This window comes from Pavona decussata, unplaced genomic scaffold (genome assembly GCF_977016875.1).
Source record: "Pavona decussata unplaced genomic scaffold, jaPavDecu1.1 SCAFFOLD_105, whole genome shotgun sequence".
Taxonomy (NCBI): Eukaryota; Metazoa; Cnidaria; class Anthozoa; order Scleractinia; family Agariciidae; genus Pavona; species Pavona decussata.
Genome location: NW_028145519.1, coordinates 626253 through 648790, shown reverse-complemented (window position 1 = coordinate 648790; position 22538 = coordinate 626253). Strand labels below are relative to the sequence as shown.

General features: G+C 40.3%; 2 protein-coding genes across 2 annotated transcripts; one reads left to right on the top strand and one right to left on the bottom strand.

Annotated features, from left to right (window-relative positions):
* Nucleotides 1-1961: 1961 nt before the first annotated feature.
* LOC146471254 (translin-like) lies at nucleotides 1962-8921 on the bottom strand. The gene is made up of 6 exons (XM_085120957.1): nucleotides 8807-8921; nucleotides 7933-8023; nucleotides 6502-6601; nucleotides 5177-5292; nucleotides 4310-4392; nucleotides 1962-3014 (listed from the first exon to the last, which is right to left on the bottom strand). Exons 1-6 carry the CDS (start codon nucleotides 8909-8911, stop codon nucleotides 2790-2792), a joined length of 720 nt encoding a protein of 239 aa, XP_084977083.1. The 5' UTR covers nucleotides 8912-8921; the 3' UTR covers nucleotides 1962-2789.
* A 64-nt stretch (nucleotides 8922-8985) lies between these two features.
* On the top strand, nucleotides 8986-22093 carry LOC146471253 (RING finger protein 32-like). The gene is made up of 9 exons (XM_085121074.1): nucleotides 8986-9164; nucleotides 10233-10446; nucleotides 13201-13343; nucleotides 16010-16042; nucleotides 16884-17008; nucleotides 17791-17899; nucleotides 18704-18816; nucleotides 19717-19786; nucleotides 21398-22093. The coding sequence occupies exons 1-9, from the start codon at nucleotides 9111-9113 to the stop codon at nucleotides 21611-21613; spliced, it is 1077 nt and encodes a 358-aa protein (XP_084977200.1). The 5' UTR covers nucleotides 8986-9110; the 3' UTR covers nucleotides 21614-22093.
* The last annotated feature ends 445 nt before the right edge of the window (nucleotides 22094-22538 follow it).

Below are 22538 nucleotides of genomic sequence, written 5' to 3'. Positions count from 1 at the left end.
GGAATGGATTTGCATGTAGACAAATGCGACGAGGCTGTTACCAGGCAATGCACACTCAACAGGCCAAGAGAAACCACCGAGAAGGTGGACAAGGATGTAACCGAGAGGATCGAGAAGACCTCGAGACTATCCAGATTGCTCTCACGGTTCAAGTGATAAAAGCCAACGTCTCTTGGCATGAATTCTTTATGACAAAAAACTGAAAGCTTTCAGCAGCAACGTTGTGAAACCGAAAGACTAAATGATTTCATTTTGTTGGACTTAATTGAACTCAAGACAAGATAAAAAAAGACTAAAGCAACACATGGATTTGTGCATAATTTGTTCGAGACCCCGACTTCCTTAAACGCTTGGCTGTGATGCCAAGTAAATCCAGATTTTGAACATTTTGCAAGTCAATACCTCGAGCAACGCATGCGCAATATCATTTGCCACTGCAGTCTTTGCCTTGATAAATGTCATACTCGGAGTGGATTGTAATGACAGTGCGCCGGCTATCAAAAGGACTTCAGGGCCCCGCTGAAAGCAAACTTTCTTTCTCGGATGGTGGCTGTTGTGTTACATCATCAACTGGGCACTGCTTGCTCTGTTAATGCTAAAACAGACCAACTGTTTCCAGATGATGATGTTTACACCATGTATCCTATGTTTTCACAGCTTGCTTTCGTTGCGTTTCGTTCATGTGTGTTGTAATGGAGCCCTTAGTTGTGAAAAAAAAAAAAAAGAAAAAGAAAAGAAAACAACCACACACACATGCAAAAAGTTGTAAAAATACACTATTGATTTTTCTGTTACGGTATTGTTTCTAATAAACATGTCAAAGTGAGACGAAATCGACCCAGTCCTTTGTGATTTTTTACTCTTCTTTCGTTTCTTCTGGGCGGTTGGGGATTGGAAGGGGGAAGGGGTGAGTCGGAGAAGAGGGGAGTGGGGAGGGGGAGAGTTGGCAAAGTAGTGGCCATATTTTAGCTAACTTCGCACTAGCTGCTTGTTTTTCCTTTCATTTTTACGTCAGAGTTAAAACAAATAAACGACTTCCATAAGAAGTGTTCAATGCTTTCCAGTAGAATTCTTGCTGCATGGATGAATTCATTGCTCATCAAAAAGTCTATCATTTTCGGTTCAACCGCCTGAAATGCAAATGACACGCGTGGATAATTCCGTAGATAGTTCCTCTGACATTTGCTTTTTCATGAGATAGTAAGGACAGTATTTTTTGGGAAGAGAAAAACACCGCAGAGTTGTCCCTTTGGTGAATTTTCCAAATCTTTATCAAAAGAAACCTTTCCATATTTAAGATAGAAGATAACAAGGAAATGATTTAAAGGATCCGGATCCCGGTTGTTCAAAGAGTGGATAACGTTATCCAGCGGTCAGTGGATAAAGTGTATTCTAACTAATGCATTTTATTAAAAACTGGATCATTGTATAATTCAATTCGAGCGATTTGATTGGCTTAGCGGTCATGGAATATGAGCCATTATACCATGCCCGAGAAATAGCGACCATTAAATTGTCTTCTAATTAAAAATCGATGAGTAACCGGGCATAATTAAAAAATTTCTAAAGACGTTCTCTGGTTAAAAGTTTAAAAACACTAAGCTTTCGATTGCCAGTCTGCAATCTTTAAAAAGTGAGATGTAAAAACGAAGGCAGAAATATATATACAAAGAGGTGAGATAAAATAACGAATATGAATAAATACAGTAATATAAGGGAAATACTAGTGTGAAGAACTTCACACTGTTCTTGCAAAGCGAAATCCGCAAAATGTAGCATTATTTCTTGATTGTTTTTGATAAAACAATTATTCCACTCGCGCTTGTTGGATATAAAATGATTACAGCCAACTCGGCGCTACGCGCCTCGTTGGCTATCTATCATCTCATATCCAACGCGCGCTCGTGGAATAATTGTTAATTATCCACTGGATAGCGATTAATTTACCGTGGGACCGAAATTGTAGAATTTTGTCTTTGAGATGTCAATAAATATTGAGAAAAACAACGAGATGCTTTCAAGTTAAGCCAGCCAGCGTTCAATACCTAGTCTTTCATGTAACAAAAGAGCGAAGAAATTTGTATTTCAGTGAATAAACCGTTTGTCGTTAGAACAGTAGACATGACGAATTCGCTTCAAACAACAAAGTACAGCTAATTTACGTTACAGAAAACAATAAGTTAGGGAAGTTTTTGCACTCGAGATTTCATTTCCGGGCTTAACCTGCGTTGATCGGAGAACAATTCAGCGCACATCATGACGTAGTCAAAGCCGAGCGGCTCTGGGGTCAAGAATGTTCAACGTACCGAAAAAGAGGGCGACTGGTATATTTACCCATAATTCTAAGCGTACGAAAACCTTAAAAACGCTCATAAAAGTTCCAAAACCGTCAAGCTAAGCATACACAATGATGTTAGTACAAAGACCAATTTCGCTGAAAGTATGGATTTCTATGTGCCTATTGGCTGTATTAGATTTGCAAGGTATTGTGGTAAAATGTACAGCCACCATATTTTTTCCATATGTTGTATTCTTCTTTGATAGGCGTATTGTAAGGTTTACTTTTCTCCCGCAAACATTGGCTGCTATGGAAATTAAAGAACAATCAACAGGCAAACACCAATCAGGGTGCACTCAATTTTAGACATATCCAGAGATCTTTTCTCCGCCAATGTCATGGGACGAAGAATACCTTCTCCTCTTGTGGAATACTATGGCTCAGATAAACACAACACTTCATAATCTTTCTGTAGACTCCAAACTGCCGATTCAACCCCGATTCAACCGGTTCAACCGGTTTCCTCAGCGACAGGTTTTAGCCCTCTGATCGTGAGATCGTAAACTACTTCCTCGATCTTCTTGAGGTCGTATTTGAGGCCGTCAAACTTCTTTCTAAGAGAGTCGTTCTTGAGATTTAACAGTCTGAACCCAGCGTCGAGTTCCGCTACAAACGCAGCGATTTTAAACGGTCGGCCATAATCTGCTGCGGTTACGCTGTTTACTGCAAACCGTGACTGCAACAAGAAAACAAGAGAAATAATTATTACAAACCTTATTCCAAAATGGCTCCATTTAAATGTTCTTTTGTTTGCATTCAAATCAGCCCTTCTTGACTCGTTCAAGGTAAAATATTCTTTTGATTTTGGAGCTTAAGGACGAGGCAAGAAGGGCTTATTTGAATAAGAACAAAAGAATATTAAAATAGTAGCCATTTTGGAATAAGGTCTGTTGGTCTGGTATTAGGAGAGACAGTACCTTGTGCTTCGCCAAAAAAGAACAACTTTACGTCAAGATAATAGAACAATACTTATTATTCGTTCTTATCCATGGGATACTACAGTCGAATCGGTCACCCTTAGGGAATGGCTAAGTGACTGCTTAATACAGGTTGCACAGAATACACGTTAAACACAATAAAAGTGGCATTTTGTATAACATTTGATAACTTAGTATCCATTTTATGCACAAAAACACTTACAAAATCACTTACTTTGTTTAACAAACTGCAGCGATAGATAAGTATGACAAAGGAAAACATGGTATAGAAACGGACTAATAAAACATGAAAGCCAAGCTCGCACAGTCAGCATTGCAGGTCATTAGAAATTCAATTACCTGACGCGCTATGTTTTACCATATTTGAGCGGTTTCCTTTTACAAAGTGACCGTTTAAAACAGGTCAAAACAAGAGAAAAAGCTCGCTGGGATGTAGCCAAGGCTGAACGCGACCGCTTAATAGAGGTTCGACTGTAGTCTTTTCTGCAGGGTAGCACCTGGCATTTTGTGGGGCTGTCCAATAAGGGCACACTAGTATCTATTTAGGCCTCTACCCGACACAAATTCGTTTTCGTTTAAAGACGCATACCTTTTTTATACGCCTTTGTCAACTGTCTACACAAAACAAAGACAAACGCAGACTTGATACGAAACGACATGAAAACGAAGGGTTTGGAAAACGCTCTTCAAAGTGCAGACCTGTCATAATGAAGTTCTGCTGTGTAAGCGTGGACGGGTGAGAAAGGAGGTTTTCAAAAACGCTGGCCGTCGCTCCTCCCCCGCCCCCTTTCCCCTTAACCCGGTGACTAGCGTACCGTTCAGCTGCCTTCGTTGAAAAGATGAATGGTGTCAAGAGGAGCCGGGAAATGACAGCGTATCATGGATTTCGCACTTGTTTTCTATCGGTAGTCAGGAGGTTCGAAACGCTCCGAAAATTCTAGCGTGTAAACCTTAAATGCCTAAATTCTATTTCACCTGGAAAAAGGGCATTCTCTAGACAGACAAAAAATAGATTTGAAAGGTTACAACTTACTAGTTCATTAGCGAGAAGAAGAAGGCCCGACAAGAAGTCGTCCAGATCAATGTGAAATCCTTCTGATCCTCTCTCTACCTGAACTGAACGGACAAAATACATCAATTTTAAACCACGAGCATTCCTTATTTTACTTAGCGATGAGAAAGCGAGCAAGCACGCGAGCGCGCGTGGAAATTGCCTCCGCGTGTCGCGTCTTCTCGCGGGATGCAATTTTCGCGCGCATTCCCGAAGATCGCTTGCTTTACTATCCTTAAGAAAATTAAAGGACTGCTCGTAATCTTTACCGCTGGTTAAACAAAAAGAAAGGAACCAAAGAACAACATGGCAGTGTTCGTTCCTGAAGCTACAGATATCATGCTTGAAAAAGTTTAAAATAAAAAAAAATCGCTTTATTGAAGTGTCAATGTATTTGGCGCAGAGCACTAATTTGGGACACTTTCCAGATCAATTTGGAATTTAGAAGTGTTGGCTTTTGAGGAGAGGGGAAAACCGGAGTGACCGGGGAAAAACCTCTTGGAGCAAGGACGAGAACCAACAAACTTAACCCACATATGACGCAGAATTCGGGAATCGTACCGGGGCCACATTTAAGCCCTCCACAGTTAAGATGGGAGGCAAGTGCTTTCACCACTGCGCCATCCCTGCTCCCCTAGATGATTAAATTTAAAGTTACATAACTAGGATCAACACCCACGTGTATGCTACACTATTGTGAGACCAACGATTAATTTTGATAGACCTATCACCTAAGATTTTGAGCTCGTCTAAGTGATGTTTTCATAGCACAATCATGCTGTGGTAAGCCTGAGGTCAAAAGATCAAAGATCTCAAGCAATTTTAACTTCATGTACAGTTTAAACTAACCTCCAAGCATTCCTGCCAGCTCTTGCCGAGTTATGAGTCTGTCACTTTCCAGGTACACAATAAAAGCTCCAAGAAACGCAAACCTTTGGCTCACAAAGCGCCAGTGGTCACAGAATCTACAAAAGAGTTAATGTACAAGGCAAAGTTCAAGTGACAGTGTTCCATGGCCAGCTACTGTACGTCTGTTTTTATTAATTATCGTAACAAGTTTCTTTACCGTGGCCAGGGCCACAGATTTACAAAGCCCTCCTCTGTTAAAGGGGAAGTATCATGGGGTTTTTGACTTCTTTTGTTAAAAATGGTGAAATAAGACTTCACTTTGCTACAAGGTAATTCTAGAACAAAGAGAGAAGAGAAATCAACTCAATTCTTGAAAGGAACAGCTCGTGATCTGTTCTAGCGCAATTTGGAAACAAAAATAGGAAAACTTGAAAAACATTAGCCTAACATTTCAATTCATTCCGACCTACTCTGTTTCTCATTGGCCAGGGGCACTAATCGAGTGTTTTATTGCACTGGCCCGGGTGATAATTTATAAGAAAACTAGACAATTATTTTTTTTGTTTCTGTTGTCAGACAACCATTTTTGGGTTTTGAGATGACGTCAAATTTTCGTGATGCTTCCCCTTTAATATGCACGTCAGTGTATACTAAGTATTGTTTCATAACAAAAGAATGCAATAGGCTACTGTCAAGGAACAATGCTTAATAGGAAACATCTTAACTTAGGAGTGCTTTATAAAGCTGGCCCCAGGCTTAAAGCTCCAGTGTAGCTTTAAGTTTGTTTTCTTAGGCCCTGTTCAGACAAGGTACCCGTACCAGGGCCCCATGCGCAGGCACTGACAAGAACGTTATTCAGACTCCTAGGTGCCCAAGGAGCAATCATGTTTTCATTTGTCAATTTAGCACCCGCCATTTTGTTTAATGTATCATAGGGAGCCATGGGGAAAAAGCATGGGAACTGAAAAAATCAAAAATAGGAGTCCTTGATTCTGACAGAGTTGTCCATGATCCATGCTTACCAAACACTATTAACATGACTCATGGGCTATCTAGTAGCCCATTTTAAACATTTTGTGTAATTGGTTCTTAAAATTCTTTTTGTAATTGATTCTTACATGTTATTGTAGCTGGCAGTGAGGCTTGAGTTGACTCTGTTTTGATAACTTGACCCTCACTGCTTTTCAATATGAAAATCATGTTGTTCTTATGGTAACTTGTTTCCAACAACACTCTTGCTTCCACTGAAATGTCAGGTCCCATAGCATATAACTGTAATATGGGCAATTCAGGTCCTACATGTAGCTTAAAAACCCTGAGCTTACCTATAATACTGTCCAACTGGTATCTTCTCTACAAGCTTTGCAAACTGTGATTTAGCGGTAATAAAAAATTCTCTTCCATTAGCAGAGATCTTTTTGATGGCTGCATGAACAAACGTATTTTTTATTATGGTATTGATTTTATAGCACATGCCATGTATTACATGAAGAAAAAAAGCAAGGAGCTTATATGTATGGAAGAAGGCACATAACATAAAAGACACATGATTGAACATTGTTGTGCCAACATTGTCTCTAATTTATGTATTACGAGGATGCACACAACAGCACACCTTGGTACAGGAACTGATAAAAACATTTCTCGCAACAGTTGCATTATTAGTCATGACCACTACACCAGCACACAGACTGCAGTGACAATAGAAGTAGAACAAAACTTTTGGCATGCATGTTACTCCTGCCAACTTTTGAACATTGCTGATAATGTCTGAAAAGATGTTTGACGCCCTTTGAACACTTCCGATTTACACGGATCGTAGATGTTTGAGATCAAAATGCAAACTGAAGCGCGAAAATTTCTAGTAACAGATGTGAATTACAGTCGTCAAAGTTTCAGTTGTGTGGCCCAAATTTTTCCTTACTACATACATGTAACTGAAAAGATGGCGATCAAGATTTGTGGATGCAAGTCCCGAAGGGAGGGGGGGCAGTACTCCCTTATATGGGCTATATAGGTATGTGCGGCGCCAAAGGGTATGGTTTTTCAGTCGCTTCGGTCATAAATAGAGTATCGATTTTAGCCATTTTGCCGCCATTTTGGTAATAAATAAGGTATCAATTTTTGCACTCTAGTCTTGAATTAGTTTTTTTTTTTGAGAAGCTACTTCTTCATCATGATGTTTACAGCAACTGTGTACGTGCCACAATGGCTAATGTCATGCGCTCCGGTCACGCGCTGGACTCCAGGGGTTTTTTAAACTGAGGTTGACCAGACACTATCAGCTCATAAATAGGGTTTCAAATTTTTGGTCAGGTCATAAATAGGGTAGGGAAAATCGCAGATTTTGGTCATAAATAGGATAAGGGTTTTGGGAAGCAGGCCGCACACCCCTATCCATTTTTTTTTGGGAGTACCCCCCCCCCCCCCCCTCAGGGTGCAAGTGTGACTTGTTACTTTCACTCACACATGTACACTGTATTTTTGAGTGTTTTTTGTTGTTGTTGTTGTTGTTGTTGTTCATTTTGTTTGTTTTATTCTTTTTGTTGTTTTTTTCTGATCGGGTTGAAATCTCTGGCCGGCTTCCTACCATTTGGGCCGCTATGGTAAATAAAAAAAAGTAACAATGATTTCAACTGCCAATTTGATTACCTCTGTTCCAAGAGTGAAGTGCCTTTTCTCCCTTGCTGATATAAACAAACTAAGTGGACTTAACATTTTAAATCAATTAAGCTCAGCTCTCACATACACTATACCTTCAGGGCTTGGTGTTTGGTGGACTGCTTGCAATACAGCCAAGATTTCTCTTGCAGATTGTTCCAAGTCACGGATCACTGTGCGGATTTCCTAACAAAATTAATTATATAATGACACTATTCAAACCAACCAATAATTGTGATAATCCATGTTTGAGTGTTTCATGCCTGGTATAGCTGTGCACATATTTGCTTTTAATTCTGATTGGCTTATTGCACTGATTATGTCTGTTTTGATTGGCTACTGATATTGATACTGACATTATAGAACACGCAGCCTGAGCTCAGTTTTGCAGACCTTTTTTTTGTGCAGCAGGTGAAACAAAAGTTGGAAATGGCGTCTTCTCTCACAGGCTAAACGCGAGAAACGTACATTAGGAGACATTAGGACAGTTATAGGGGCTCAGTTCCAGTCCCCTTCTGACCTCCAAATACCACAAAAAATAGATAAATAAATAAATAAATAAATAAATAAACGAATAAATAAATAAACTTCTTCCTTTCAGTCGCACCTCTGATCCAGTTTACATTCAAACACGTTTGGGTAAAATTAAACCTTACTTTCAACTTGATACCAAACTGTCCAATTTCGGAAAGATCTCCGCACAGCCCCATTCATTAATTGTGTAACATGCACCACTGTAATACAACCCTCTTTCAAAAACGGCAAGCGAAAATCTAGTGTGTGAGTCGCAAAATTTATAAGTAATTAATGTGTGGGGCTGAGCGGAAATCTTGCCCCAACTTCCACTGCAACTGAAACACGTGCGTTTGTACAGGCGCGCGCCGAAAAGCACAGTTTAGTGGCACAGTTGATGTGCCACTAACCGTAGAATCACAGAGCACGACTCTTGCGTTACTGTATTAATCTTACCTCTCTTATCTCTTGGTCTGAAGACAAGTATTCCTGGAAGGAGGCAAACAAAGGGATGACCCCCTTGTTCTCTGCCACGCTTTTCTCCTTCTCTTCGTCCGCCATCTTGCGCAGAAGGATCTGTTGTTGAGAATGCGTTACAATGAGACCAGCGGTTTTTAAAATTAATCATGTGCAAGAGCTACAATGTGCTTAGTTTCCAAGATGGCGTCCCTGTCAACATGCAATGGTGACAGAGAAAATCGGGGTTTTTTTTGGAGAACTTCTTCTCTTGTTTTAGTGAATCGTGAGATTTTCAGCTTTCATGGCATTTATTAAGCCCCATAAAGCATCCGCGAGTAAATCTGGTAGTAATTCGGTAAGTTATACCAACTTTTTTTATGTACTGTGATCAATTCTAGAAGTTCGCAGGCAAGTAAGACGGTAGTCTGCATTTCTCCAAGACGGATCAATGTCAAGCCAACAGTTCATCTTCAGTGTTCTTTTGAGTAAAAATCCGAGGGTTTGATTTTATGAAGGCTGCTTTAAAAAATCTAATGGGGGAGGGGTAGAGTGGGGGTTGGGGGTATATTCCCCTTGGTATGACAATGTAGTATATTTGAGTAGTTGCTACAGTCTCTATGCAATGTCTGCAGTCTGGTCGACATTATGCTGCATTTAACTGCAGGGTTTATTCACCCCTTGTTCCATATAGAGTGCGGCATAATACAGCATTATGTTAATGCAAAAAATAAATGAAAATCCAAAGTGCAGACATTTCACCAAGGAATGCTATACGCTGTATTCTCATTGAATGCTCTTCGCAAACATGGTTATATTTAAAATCATTCCACCCTACACACCTGAAAAGTTCTATATCCCAGACTATATGTATTAATTTTGCAGCACCAATTTATTATTACAAGTGTAAATGATTATCATGTCCTGTATGAGAAGTTGAAAATTTTGGGTTCCCTTTCGTGCAAAAAGGTCCCTCTAAAATCTCAGAAGGAAGTATGTGACTATAAAGCCTGTAGCTGTAAAAAAAGGGGGTTAATTGTGGCAATTATTAATATGTACTGTTACATGTACAAGCGTGTTACTGTCTGACACTGGAGCCGGGCAGCCTGGGGCACCCAAGAAAAATGCTCTGGGGCCTTAATTGTTTGCAGCAGCACCTACATGTAACACTTCATTCGCATGTTGGGCTCCTAACTTCTTGGCTTTTGGCCTTGTAGGCTCCTTGAAATTTTTCTTAGGCAATAGCCTTGTTATAAGTAGTTCTATTCAAACAGGGTGGTTGTACATGTCCATGTATGGAAAGTGTTTAGTCCTGTGCCCACATTTTTCTATTTCCAGTATAATTTATTGTTCTTTTGAGAAACACTGATTACCAATATAATGTATTATTATTCATGGAGATTTTGTGTCTGTTTTCACACTGTAGTCCAACATGGCTCTTGCAGCTGTTGCCCTTCAGGATCATATGTCCCGTTCACTCTCCCTTCAAGACCCATTCAAGAAAAAGAAACTTAACCATAGCTTACCAGTGGCAGCAAAAAGGAAGGATAACTCAAAGAAAAAAGGAAGGTCCAGCAAAGAAGATGACAGTCAGAAACAAGAATATGTTCTTGATCCTAAACCAGCTCCTCTGACTTTAGGTTTGTAATCAATAACTTTTTTACCTTTTATTTTCTGTGAATTCAATAATGCACAAGCTCACAAGCTTTTAATATGACTCAACTCAATAATTTCCACTGTCAATCATTGTTGTCATCATCATCACCATTGTTACATGTACCACCCATTGGGCTGCAAGTGAGTGCATGTATCTGGCACCTTGTGAGTGCCTTCCAGATTGGGGATTGGATGTGAGGTGAGAAGTACGCAAGCACTCCTCCCTGTAAAACTTCTCTTAATTTCAGAAATTCCTGCCAATCACAGCAGCTCAAATTTGAGCAAGAAACAAAGAGGTAAAAATAATGAATCAGAATTGAAACAGTGTCAAGTTTTGTGTGATTTATTTGGCACATGTACAGTATTGATTCCTTTTTGTCGCTGTCTGTTTTTTATGACAAATTATAAAATAGCCAGGGTCAAGCAAGCTTTGTGATTGGTCAAACTGAGTTCTTCATAACTCCACAATGCACAAAGCATACGTATGGTGCGTGCAAATGTTATAATTGTACATATCCACGGAGCACACGTCAGATTTTTTGCCTGTGAAAATCTGAGAAATTCAGCGACAGACCGCCATTATGGCGGAACAGTTTCCCTCGTTTGACTGCGGTTTCGAGATTCTCAATGATATTGTAAACACTAACCGATGGTTATCAAGCTCTGAGGTTGTATCTGTCCAAGTTGAATCCAAAGTGCGAAGCTCTCTTTCAGCTCCCTCGACGCGACTGGACCGAAGCAAACGGCGCCGTGCAAACCGTCTGGCACGAAAATCGCCCGCTCGGTGTTAACACTCTGGGCACTATGATGAAAGATATCAGCGAAAAGGCAGTGCTGTCCACCGTATACACAAATCATTGTGTTCGAGCAACAGCGATAACCTTGTGGTCGGAAGCGGGCTTGGCAGATCGGCACATTTGCCACATTTTGGGCCACAGAAACCCGAACAGTCTCCAACATTACAATTCCCGGCCATCATCAACTCAGCTCAGAAAGTGAAGTGATGTTCTGTCATCTGCTTTAACAGGATCCATTCAGACGACACAGATGAAGCAAATGTCCTCCCAATAATTCCAGTCCGTTTCTTCTCGACAACCAAGAGAAATGTCATCCGCAGTTGTAGGATCACACCGATCAACATCCTCCAACACCGCGGTGATTCTTATGGCATGTTATATTCGTGCACTATAAATTCGGTTCAAATAAACTTGAATCTCCCTTAATCAACAAATAAGTGAAGTATTTGAACTTTTGAAGAGAATCCTTAGCTTGTAGCTTTTTCGAGAACTTTTCGCTTCAAATGATTCTCGTCGTGAACGATACAAAACGTTTTTCATTGGTTTTCTGTCAAAGTTTGAACCAATGACATTGCGTCTGACGTGTAAGGAGAAAGTTGATTTTGATTCATTAACATTCGCACTTGTCTGACGAGTTGCGATTGTTTATATTTTATAAAAGAAATAAAAAAACTTGTTCCTCGTGCATTGTTGAGTTATATAAGCACTTGGGAATTTTTAAGAACATGAGAGAAGTGCAGAGAGGCACTCGCCTACGGCTCGTGCCTCTCTGCACTTCTCTCGTGTTCTTAAAAATTGCCGCGTGCTTATATAACTCAACAATGCACTCGGCGCGTTTTTTATTTCTTTAATATATTTTGTGTTATTGAAAGGTATGCAGTCATGACCAATGTTTTCAGCAGGGTTGGAAACTTAAATTTCTCAGCACTCACCCTCTAGGCGAGTGATGTTCAAAAGACTCCCTCCCCCTCCCACCCCCCCCCCCCCCTTCCCCCCCAAAAAAATAAAAATAAAGTAAAAAAATAAAATAAAGTACAGGAAACAACTTTGCTGTTGTTGTTGATAGTTTTTTCTTGGTGTTTTAGTTTAGCTTAGTATTAGGTTACAGGTAATTTACATGTAGTTTTTCCAGAATCATTTCTTAATTGGCATCTCAGCGTCTGATTCATATTCTGACACCACCCTCATCGTCATCTCCAACACTGTCATCGTTCTTTTCAGTGAAGACAACTTCCTCCTCATCCTCCTCTTCTTCTCAATCTTGTCTTCTCGTAATCTCTAGCATCTGCCTATTGAGGAGTTTCTTTCACAACCTTTTTGTTGTGAGTTTTAGATACTCCCGGAAAATATCTCCACATTTTCAAATCGAGAACACGCGAGGGAAAACACTAGACCAGGACAGTCACCGTGCAGCAAACAGTCGCCAATTCATAATTCAGCCATTTCTATCTCCATCAGATTTTGTTCTCAGTGGCGTGGTTTGTTTATGGCCAGCAGTTTCATGACTACTAGTAGTTACTTCATGTAATTATTACTTGAACAGAAGCCATTTCTTTATTTACGAAGCAGAAAGTTTGCGGTATGTGCCAGGTTTCTAAAGCTTTCAGAATGTGAAAAAGTACTTACGTTTAGATTAGATTTTGTCAAAAATTTTCAGTTACAGTTTTATTTTCCTGAAGATGAAAATTCTACTCGGCAAACCGGGCAAGTAACCTGTGATTTCTACTCACCTGACGGGCTTGACACTCGCATTGGCGGGTGGGCAGGCGCTAATTTCAAACCCTGGTACAGTTTGTATAAACCAAGGGGAAGGTGCCATTTTGAGGGTGACATTATGCATGAACAGTGCACTAATCCCAATCCTATCTATCAAGTGGAAATCTGCAAATATATATAGATCTCCTTTGAACTGTATAGGTATATTTGTTTTTGTTTTCGCAGCTCAGAAGCTTGGTCTTGTGGAAGCTCCCAAAGGTCTTTTGTCTGACACAGAGTGGAAAGAAGTCAAGGAGAAGTCAAATGCCAGACAAGACTCATCCCAGCCATGTGTTATATGTAAAGAGGACTTTGGTCTGCAGCAGCAAGTAAGGGTGCATTCCCCGGTAGGGGAGGGGGGCTGGGACTGGGGTACTCCACAAAGTTTTATATGGGGAGGCTCTACCCCAAGGTTCAAACCCTTACCTTTTGTATACAGTTTTTTATAATTCATCAAATATTTTCGCTCGCGCACGATTGGTCTAAACGCCTCACGTGACCAAATATACCCAAGCTAAAACTGGGGAATATCCGAGGATATTCCCCAAGTGATATTCCCCAATTTCAAAAACTTCAAGGCGCGTCAAGTTTGCAATTAAAATGAATGTCAAGGTGGGGGAACGGTTTTCTTGACAGAAGAAGAGATAAACCTGCTGGTCGATAAACGGCCAGTACCAAAAAACAACATTATACGCTCTAAACGTTTTTGACGGTAAGCTATTCGTAAACGAAATGTTGAAATATTCAAGCTCGTATTTGTGACATTTTCTCTTGGTTTGAACTCTGTTTAACAGTCCTTGAATTAAAAATGGGGTAAAACTGAAAAATATGAAAGGCGAAAAGTTTTAGCCCATCTCATTTAAGAGTATTTATGGTTTTCTTTCAGTCTGGCGAAATGAGAAAGCCATCAACAAGCTATTAAACGAGTTTAATTAATAAGCTCGAAGCTCGCTCACACGACGGCAAATATTACAGTTGTAATTCAATGAGAGTAATTCGTGCTGGCCTGGATATAAGGAATTTAAATAACGAAAACATAAATTTCAATACCATTACTGACAGAGTTCAAGCCGGTAAATGATGCTATCAATGCTCACCAGGTCGAGATCGCTCGCGAACATAAAATGTCGTCCACGAAACAAAAACCAGCCATGATACCCCGAGGATCCCCGAGATGTCGAAATTCTCTACGAAGAGAAGCAGCTTCTCCTACTCTCGAGCAACAAGTTTAATCCTCAGTGATTGTGAGCGACTTCGTTGCTGGCTCCATTCAATGTCAAGTTAGCAAAGAAAGCGCTTTGATGGAATCCAGCAAAAACAACCGGTGGCGTCGTATTCGACTGCAGGTTCAGCTTCGATTTCTTCACAGATCGTTTTCGGCTAGCAAATTCCACAATTGTATTTTCGATATAAAGTGCTTGAACACGAGATAAAGGAAGAGAATGACAAAGCGCCGGCTGTTTTGTTGACGGCAGTTTACACTTTTTACGGAATGCGATAAGCTTATTTTACAGTTTTTGGCTTTTAGTGATCTTAATAGCTTGTTCTCGAAAGGTAGTTAGATTCCCTGTAACCTTATCCGCCACTTGTATCTTGCTTTTATCTTTCACGGAATTAAACAAGTTTACTTTCCTTTCAAATGTTTTACCTTTTCCCCAAACAAACGCTTTCGACCTGAAGCGAAATCTGACGTGGAGATTTTGGAAGCCAACTGACAAACTTTGACTTGATTGACATATGACAGAATTTGAAGGATAATAAACACAATAGCCTCCATTTGACTTTAAAAATATGCTCAGATATTTGTCCTTGGACATTATCTGCTCCTCTAAGCTCACAGTTTTCCTTGAGCTACGCTCTCGGAAAACTGTTCCCTTCTCGGAACAGATAATGTCCACGGACAAATATCTGAGCATATTTTCGTGTCAAATGGAGGCTATTGTTTATATATACCATTTTTGGCAGAAATTAAAGATGCCCCTTTCATTTACATACGTGTATACATGTACAAGACATGTACCTCCCATTGCAAATGGTACCCCTTTCACATCCCGACAATAGAAACACTGCATCTCATTTGAGTGGGTCTATTCAAGATATTTTGAAAGCCCCTTTTAAATACCTCAATGACAGGTTTCTTAAGTTTGGACGAGTCACAAAAATAATTATTTATCTGGTAAAATATATTCACCTTTTAATTTTAGAGTAGTCACTTATCGATGTAAGTTTATGTTCAATTTGTCTAAAATAAATGTATCTAAAATAAAACAAAAACATGGGGGCCTTCCCTTTTAAGCTGTATTAAGATATGTGCTGCCTAAAAGGGCATGTTTCCATTGTTGTTGTTTTTTAAGTTACTAACAATGTTTTTTTTTTTCTAAGTTAAGGTCATTAATTTTTCCATTTTGTTCTAAAAATGGATATATTAAAACCTTCTGGACAGTCTGTTATATCCCCAATTATTAAAAACTGCATCATTGTATAATGCAATTCGAGGGATTTGATTGGCTTAGCGGCCATGGTATATGAGCAATTATACCATGGCCGAGAAATGGCGACCATTAAATTGCCTTCTGGTCGTTCTTGCACAGCGAAATCAGTAAGATCTAGCAATATTTCTCGGTTGTTTTTAATAAAACAATTATTCCACTTGCGCTTGTTGGATATGAGATGATTATAGCCAACTCGGCGCTACGCGCCTCGTTGGTTATCTATCATCTCATATCCAACGCGCGCTCGTGGAATAATTGTTAAGTATAATTTTAAGTGAACTGATAGCCACTTCCATTGTTCAGAGAAAAAAAGAAGGAAAATGTCTTAAAGCCAACTATGTTGTATAGTGAATGGAATGGACCTCTCCTCTCTGGGATGTGGATGGTGCAATCACTTGGACAGGTTTCAGAAATTCAAACTGAAAACGCTCACATTGTACGCACTATTATGTACAGTAATAATAAAAGAAAACTCAATGTCTTGTTATTATTTTTTGTTATAGGTATTATTATCCTGCAGTCATGTTTTTCACAGAGTAAGTATAGCAAACATTAAGCTTGTCAGTATTCATAATAGTTGTGATATGTGCAAATTACAGGGCTGGCAAATTAATCCTGTAATGTACAGTTCTGGAAAATATTCATACTCCCCCACAGGTTTTCTTTTTGTCTTGCACCCCCATCCTCCAGGAAATTCCAGTTTAGCTCATGCTTTGCTTCTTAACTTTTTATTTTATTTTAAGACCCCCTCCCCACCCCCCTAGGACTTTCTGGTGACCTTCCATGGGGTGGGTAGAACTGCACAATTTACATTGTGTTGTTGAAGAAAATTACCATACATAAATAGGAATTTACAAATAGATAAATGGGAATTTACATGAAATGTCCACAGATTGGCTCCTCATCCACTGTTTCCTGGTTGAATTGAAATTTGGAAGTGTTGGTTTTTGCAGAGGGGGGGGGGGAGGGGAACAGGCAGAAACTCCCTTGGAGAAGGGATGACTGTAGCAACAAGAAACTCAACATATGGTGTCCTTTCTCAGGAATTGAACCTGAGTCACATGGTTGGGAGGTGAATGCTCGAACCACTGTGCCATCACTGCTCCTTCCTCAACAACAAAATGGGCAAGTCCTCTGTTCTCATAACTAAACATTGCTGTATCCAGTAGATTAATGAAGCAACAAATTATTGTTCTGGGGTTTCAAAGATCAGTAATTTAGGGCCCCAACTTCTTCTTCTCTTGTATCTTCCACGCTACTTGGGACCTCCAGGGAAAAGTTTTGAAGGAGAACCCCTAATTCTACATAATATTGTGTACCTTCCTGATAACAGACTTCAGAGCTAATACGTAGCATTGTACATCTTTTGTTCCTCAGGCTTGCCTTGAAGCATTTGAAAAGTTTTCTGGCCGAAAATCGTGCCCAATGTGTAGAAAAGAACAATATCAAAGACGGATTATCCATGAAGGTGCAAGAGAGTACAGGATTAAATGTGTGACAAGGTAAATTTTATTCCCAGTCAGGATACATGTACACCGTTAGGGCTTGTGAAATTGTGCTCCTCCACCTCCCCCTTCCCCAAGCTTGATAACTTGACACGTAATGGAAATTTCAGACCAATGATTTACAATTTATGTAGGTCAAATTCCTAAAAAAAAAAGTTGCAGTTACTCAATTTTTAAACCCAACATGGCAACAATTTATTCGATCATTTTATACCAGACTAGTGACAAATCACAACCTATAGTGTACTTCAGACCAAGGTTCCAATTGTATGTCAACGCTCAGACTAAAACAGCCAAAAAAGATTTATTATTGAGAACTGAAGACACCCATACATGTACATTATAGCTTGTAGAGGGCATGCCCTGCTCCCTGTATTGTCAAGTAGTAATAATCAAAGATTTGGGAGTGTGTTCGATTTAACTAGGCGCTCTCTCCTTTGGCAAGTTGGTGATGATCTCATTCGCCCCTTCAAAATCTGCGGGGGATGCCAGATACGCGTCCAAAGATCCATTCTTTCAACGTTGTCCCATACAATCTCGTCTCCAATCTGTATTACACCTGCAAGAGTGCGTTCTTTCTACATCGAACGGAATTAAACCGAAACATTTCAAAGCCACTATATGTAGCATGAGAACCGTACTTTCTCATTTCTCTCTTGTTTTTTTTTAGTGCCTCTTGTGTTCATTATTCTGTGCTATTTAGAATGATTACAGTTTTTACACTGTAGGTTTTCAGTATGAAATGTTGACCAATGTGTGACATGTGTATCTCTGTACAGGATCCAAGCAACTTGGCGAGGATACATTGTGAGACAGTGGTACAGAAAGTTAAGACAGACAGTGCCTCCCAAAGATCCAAAACTCAGAAAGAAATTCTATGAAAACAAGGTTAGTACAACTAAGACACACTTTGGACTAGTTTGCACAATTTAAAAATATTTTCTCGATCCCGAAATCTACCTCTAGAGTCTTGAAAAACGGACCCCAGTTATAAAACAAGTGTATATTCCATGGTGGGTTTTCCGTCGCATGGTAGACAAAGGCCATCGAGACACCGTGCGTCATGTCTACAATGCTATGTAATTATCGATAAGGTGGCATGGCATGGCCATCAGTCAGCGGGTAGAAGAGGGTAGTTACCGCCTAGCCTAGCAACTGGCAGAGGGTACATGTAGTTACCGCCTAGCAGCAGGTTGAATCAATGTTATGTAAGATTTTCGTAGAGCCTGCAGGCATGAATTTTTTTTTTTTTTTTTTAATGAAAGTTACGGCATTTTTTAAAGTAAACATATTTCGGATGAAACTTCATCCATCTTCATCTTTATTTCACACCCACTAGCGGGTTTCCGTACTGAAGATGGATGAAGTTTCATCCGAAACATGTTTACTTTAAAAATGTCGTAACTTTCATAAAAACTGTTATGTAAAACTAATGGACTTGTAAAACTGCAAAGTTCCGTTTGTGATCGCCTGAGAATGCGGCCGAATGACGTCGACAACGACGATGACGATGATGATGATGATAAAAAAAGTAAGAAACAAAGCCAGCTGACTGTAGCTCACGGCTGGAATGTTCGCGAACCCAATAACCTGTCATTCATCCATTACTATAGTGTGTTACTGCATATGAAGATAGTTATCAATATTTTCATGACGTTTACCGTGAAACCTTTCCATCGTTTTCTTTTGTAGTTTCAAAGCATCAGCGATCGCCTTCTTCAGTCTATGGAGGCCAGGAATCAAAGTGTTGATAACCTGCTCTTGGAGATCGATCAGTCCATTGCTGCCAGTCGACATACAATGAGGTCAGAACCTGGTGTGCTATGATTTGCTTACAAACATGGCCCACCGTTGAGCAAAATGTAAATTTTTGAGCGCAACCTCTCGTTGTGTATGTGATATTACACTCAGTATGTGTGACATTTTTGGCACGACTACTATGCCCTAGTGGTTACGTTATCAAACTAGAGAAAGTTGTCAGCAAGAAAAGAAATAACTTATTTTAACAGATTACAGTCAGTTAGTTACATCCAGTTAGAATTGCCACGAGTCGAGTTCTTAAGGCGCGAAACACGAGCCAGGTGCGACGGAGTCGCGAGACGGGAACGACGTCGCAAGAAGAAACTTGGTCAGTCAGTCCGTCCGTCCATCAGTCAGTCAGTCAGGCCGTCCGTCGGTCAGTCAGTCAGTTCCAAGGTTTTTTTTGGTTGATTGGTGGGTTCGTGAATGGGTAGGTGAGTGCGGGGTTACAGGCTGATTATTGCGTGGGTGGAGGCGTGCTTGGTTTCTCTTGTTTGTCGGTTTGTTGTTTGCTCTTAGTCGAGGCAACTTTAAGTTCAGTGGAAAACAGACTGTTAATACCTTCAAGCCACAAATAGCTAAAGAGGGCTGTGTGAGATGGAAGCCACGACACCATGCATATTGTTGTAGGCAGAATGCACATTCAAACTGTCTTGTACAATGTTGATTGCAGTGATTTCATGAGTGAACAAAATTTTGTCATTTGGCCTGATGGTTTTCATCAATTTAAACGCGTTTCTGTTGCCTAAGTAGCGGTGTTACTTTCTCTCTTCGTTCGTATCCTTGTGCTAAACGTATCAGTTTGAGAACCGTGCAATCGCTGCATCATGGCTGAACGAAACTGATTCAGGACCGTCTACAGATGTCAACTGAATTAGTTTTAATTTTGCTTATTTTTCTTGTAGACAACTTGACGGCGGAAACAGTGAAGAGTTCACTGTGACGGAGGTTGACTGGGATCAGGTTCAGTTTCAGGTCAGTGAGAGTGTGGGTGCCCTGTGTAGCTGTCGTTCATTCTCTGAAAGCGCGTAAGGTTGTGTGTAGTCGAAAAGGGGAAATTGGGAGGGGTCATTTATTTGTTTGTTTGTTTGTCTATTTATTCGCTTCTCGCGCTCGCTTGGAGTGAAGGCAAACAACTGCTTCGTGGGCTAGGGTGTGGTTTTGCCTTTTTTCCATACCCTATTCAGGAGTAAAGTCGTGCAGCCTCTGTCTTTCAAGTTCGACCCGCGGTAGGGTTATTACGATAATGGATCTACAAAGAAGCTCGACTGTCCCTCGAACGGTATCGACCCCATGACCCTGGTAAAAGTGAGCGCACGTGTAGCTTAGCACATCTCTGCCAGTGGTTTAATGTTAAATTAACAGAGCGAACGATCGGCTTGTGCCCCGCGTGCACTTTCACTGCAAAACTATAGAGGAAATTCCCGTATGAAGGCCGTACGTATTAGCGCAAGTGAGGCCGAAAAAAAAATACAGTACGGCCCTGTTAGAAACAGGTATGGGTGTGCGATTTGAACGCCTTTTTTTTTTTTTTTTTTTTTTTAACGTTACTAATTTAAATTTTGACTTTGAACAATAGAGTGATAACAAGCAACATTAAAGCTAATTTTACTTGGGAAATTCATAGCTAGTTACCGTAATAATCATATCCTATAAATCACTGTAAACAGTTTTACAGTGCAACGAACTAACTGGGGCCACCCAACATTGATCAGCCAATCACAGGTCACCTTTACAACAAAGGAGTCTGGCTTTGGTAGTTTGTAAACCAATCAAAAACGAGAACATTTCTTTAAATTTCAAAGTGTCGGTTTTTTTCGGTTGCCCCGGTTGAGTTCGTTGCACTGTAAATTAGTCATACGATAAAGCACTTATTGACTAAGTCAGGTCGGGCCTGACTGTAAGCGGACAGGAATATTTGGCTATATGGTTCACGGACCGAGCGCGTGACCTCGAACCAAATACATGTATTTTTCCGTCCAGGCTTCCTACTCAGTCAATACGTAGATAATAGCTCGCTCAGTCAAGAAGGACATATTCCCACGCAGTCAAAAAGTACATAAAAGCTCGCTACAAGGCTCCTGGTATCTCAGTGTGCGGAGCATCTGAATCTTGTGCGAAAGGTCCTGGTAAAATTATACAGTATAGCTTGCACAGAATACACGTGAAACACAATGAATGTAAACATTTGATAACTTATTGTACAGATAATACATAAAAGCGCTCACAAAATCGCTTACTTGGTTAAGAAACTGAAACGATAAAATGCTATGACAACGGAGAACATATAGTATAGAAACTTACGTACAAAGCATTAACGCGAAGATCCTACAGTCAGGACGATAGAAATTAAATTGCCCGGCACGCTATTTGTTACCATTTTTGAGTGGTTTCCTTTTACAAAGTGACCGTTTAAAACAGGTCAAGACAATGGAAACAGCTCGTTTGGGAATTAGTAAAGGTTCCCCGCGAGCACTTAATAGAGGTGGCCGTTTAATACGGTGTCGCTTAGTACAGGTTGGACTGTAGTTTACTTGATAAGTGACGGAGCTTTCTATTCACCACTTTGTCTATTTCTTTCCTCAGGCTGTTGAGCGATGTGTGACTGACTGTCCAATTTGTATCATGCCATTGTGTGACCAGGGACTCTACGCAAAGAGCACTCCATCACGCCCCACAGTTCTCCTATCCTGTACACACGTATTCCACGCCACCTGTCTAGAGGCCTTTGAAGAATTCTCTTTGGATAAACACCGCGTTTGCCCGGTCTGTCGGTCGCTTTACTACAAGAAGCTTCTGTAGTAGCAAACGAAGTCTCCAATCTTTATTCCCAAATGTGGTCTTCTTTTCGATGTGGTTTCGCTTACGCCAGCGTGATCATCATTTCCCAAGCCAAGCGTCATTGTATAAAGAGCGAACCTATGTGCGGTTTTCGTTACCTGTTTTACTGGCCGAGTTTGATGATCAAGGAGAGGAAACAGGCCATAGTGAAATCCCGAAAAATCGAACTTCGGGCTGTTTTTCTATCCTCTTTACAAGTCTTTACGGTTATTTTACCTCAAATAATGCCGACAAAGTTTCGATTCTTCAAACAGGCTTTGTTTTCCCCTGACAGTCCGAACGCTTTGGTTGGCGCATATTCTACTAAATTTATTGCTTCGCACATTTACCAGTGCCTAGAACTAAAGAAGGATCCCTGTCCTCCCCCCCCCCAAAGAAACGAATGCCAATCTCCATGCAAACGGCAATATAAAAACTCAACAAAAATAATTTGAAATACTTTGAGAGTTCTCGTCTGGTGAAGCTGACTTGTGTGGGGGAAGGGGTGTTTCAGACTGTGTAGTGTATGACCAAAAGGTCTTCTACTTGAGACTGATGCCAAATTATTTAGGCCGTATATATGATACAAAGAGCTACAATAGCTACAATAGCCAGCCCATCAGGGGAGCTCCCAGCCTATAGGTGGTTTGCATTGCCGCCATGTTGGTGGACAAAACAAAAGAAAATTTACTCACAAAGTTTGCATAAAATGGCAGTTAACTCCCAAAGGAGAAAAATGTCCTAGTTTCTGTCCACCAACATGGCCGCTATGACGTCACATGCAAACCATCAATAGTCCCTAAGGCGTTTACAGTACTTTTACATCTGAATTCTACCTTCGCGTGGTGACATCATTCCAGTCCGGTTTTTAGTATTACGTTATACTAACAAGCATACTGAATTGAAT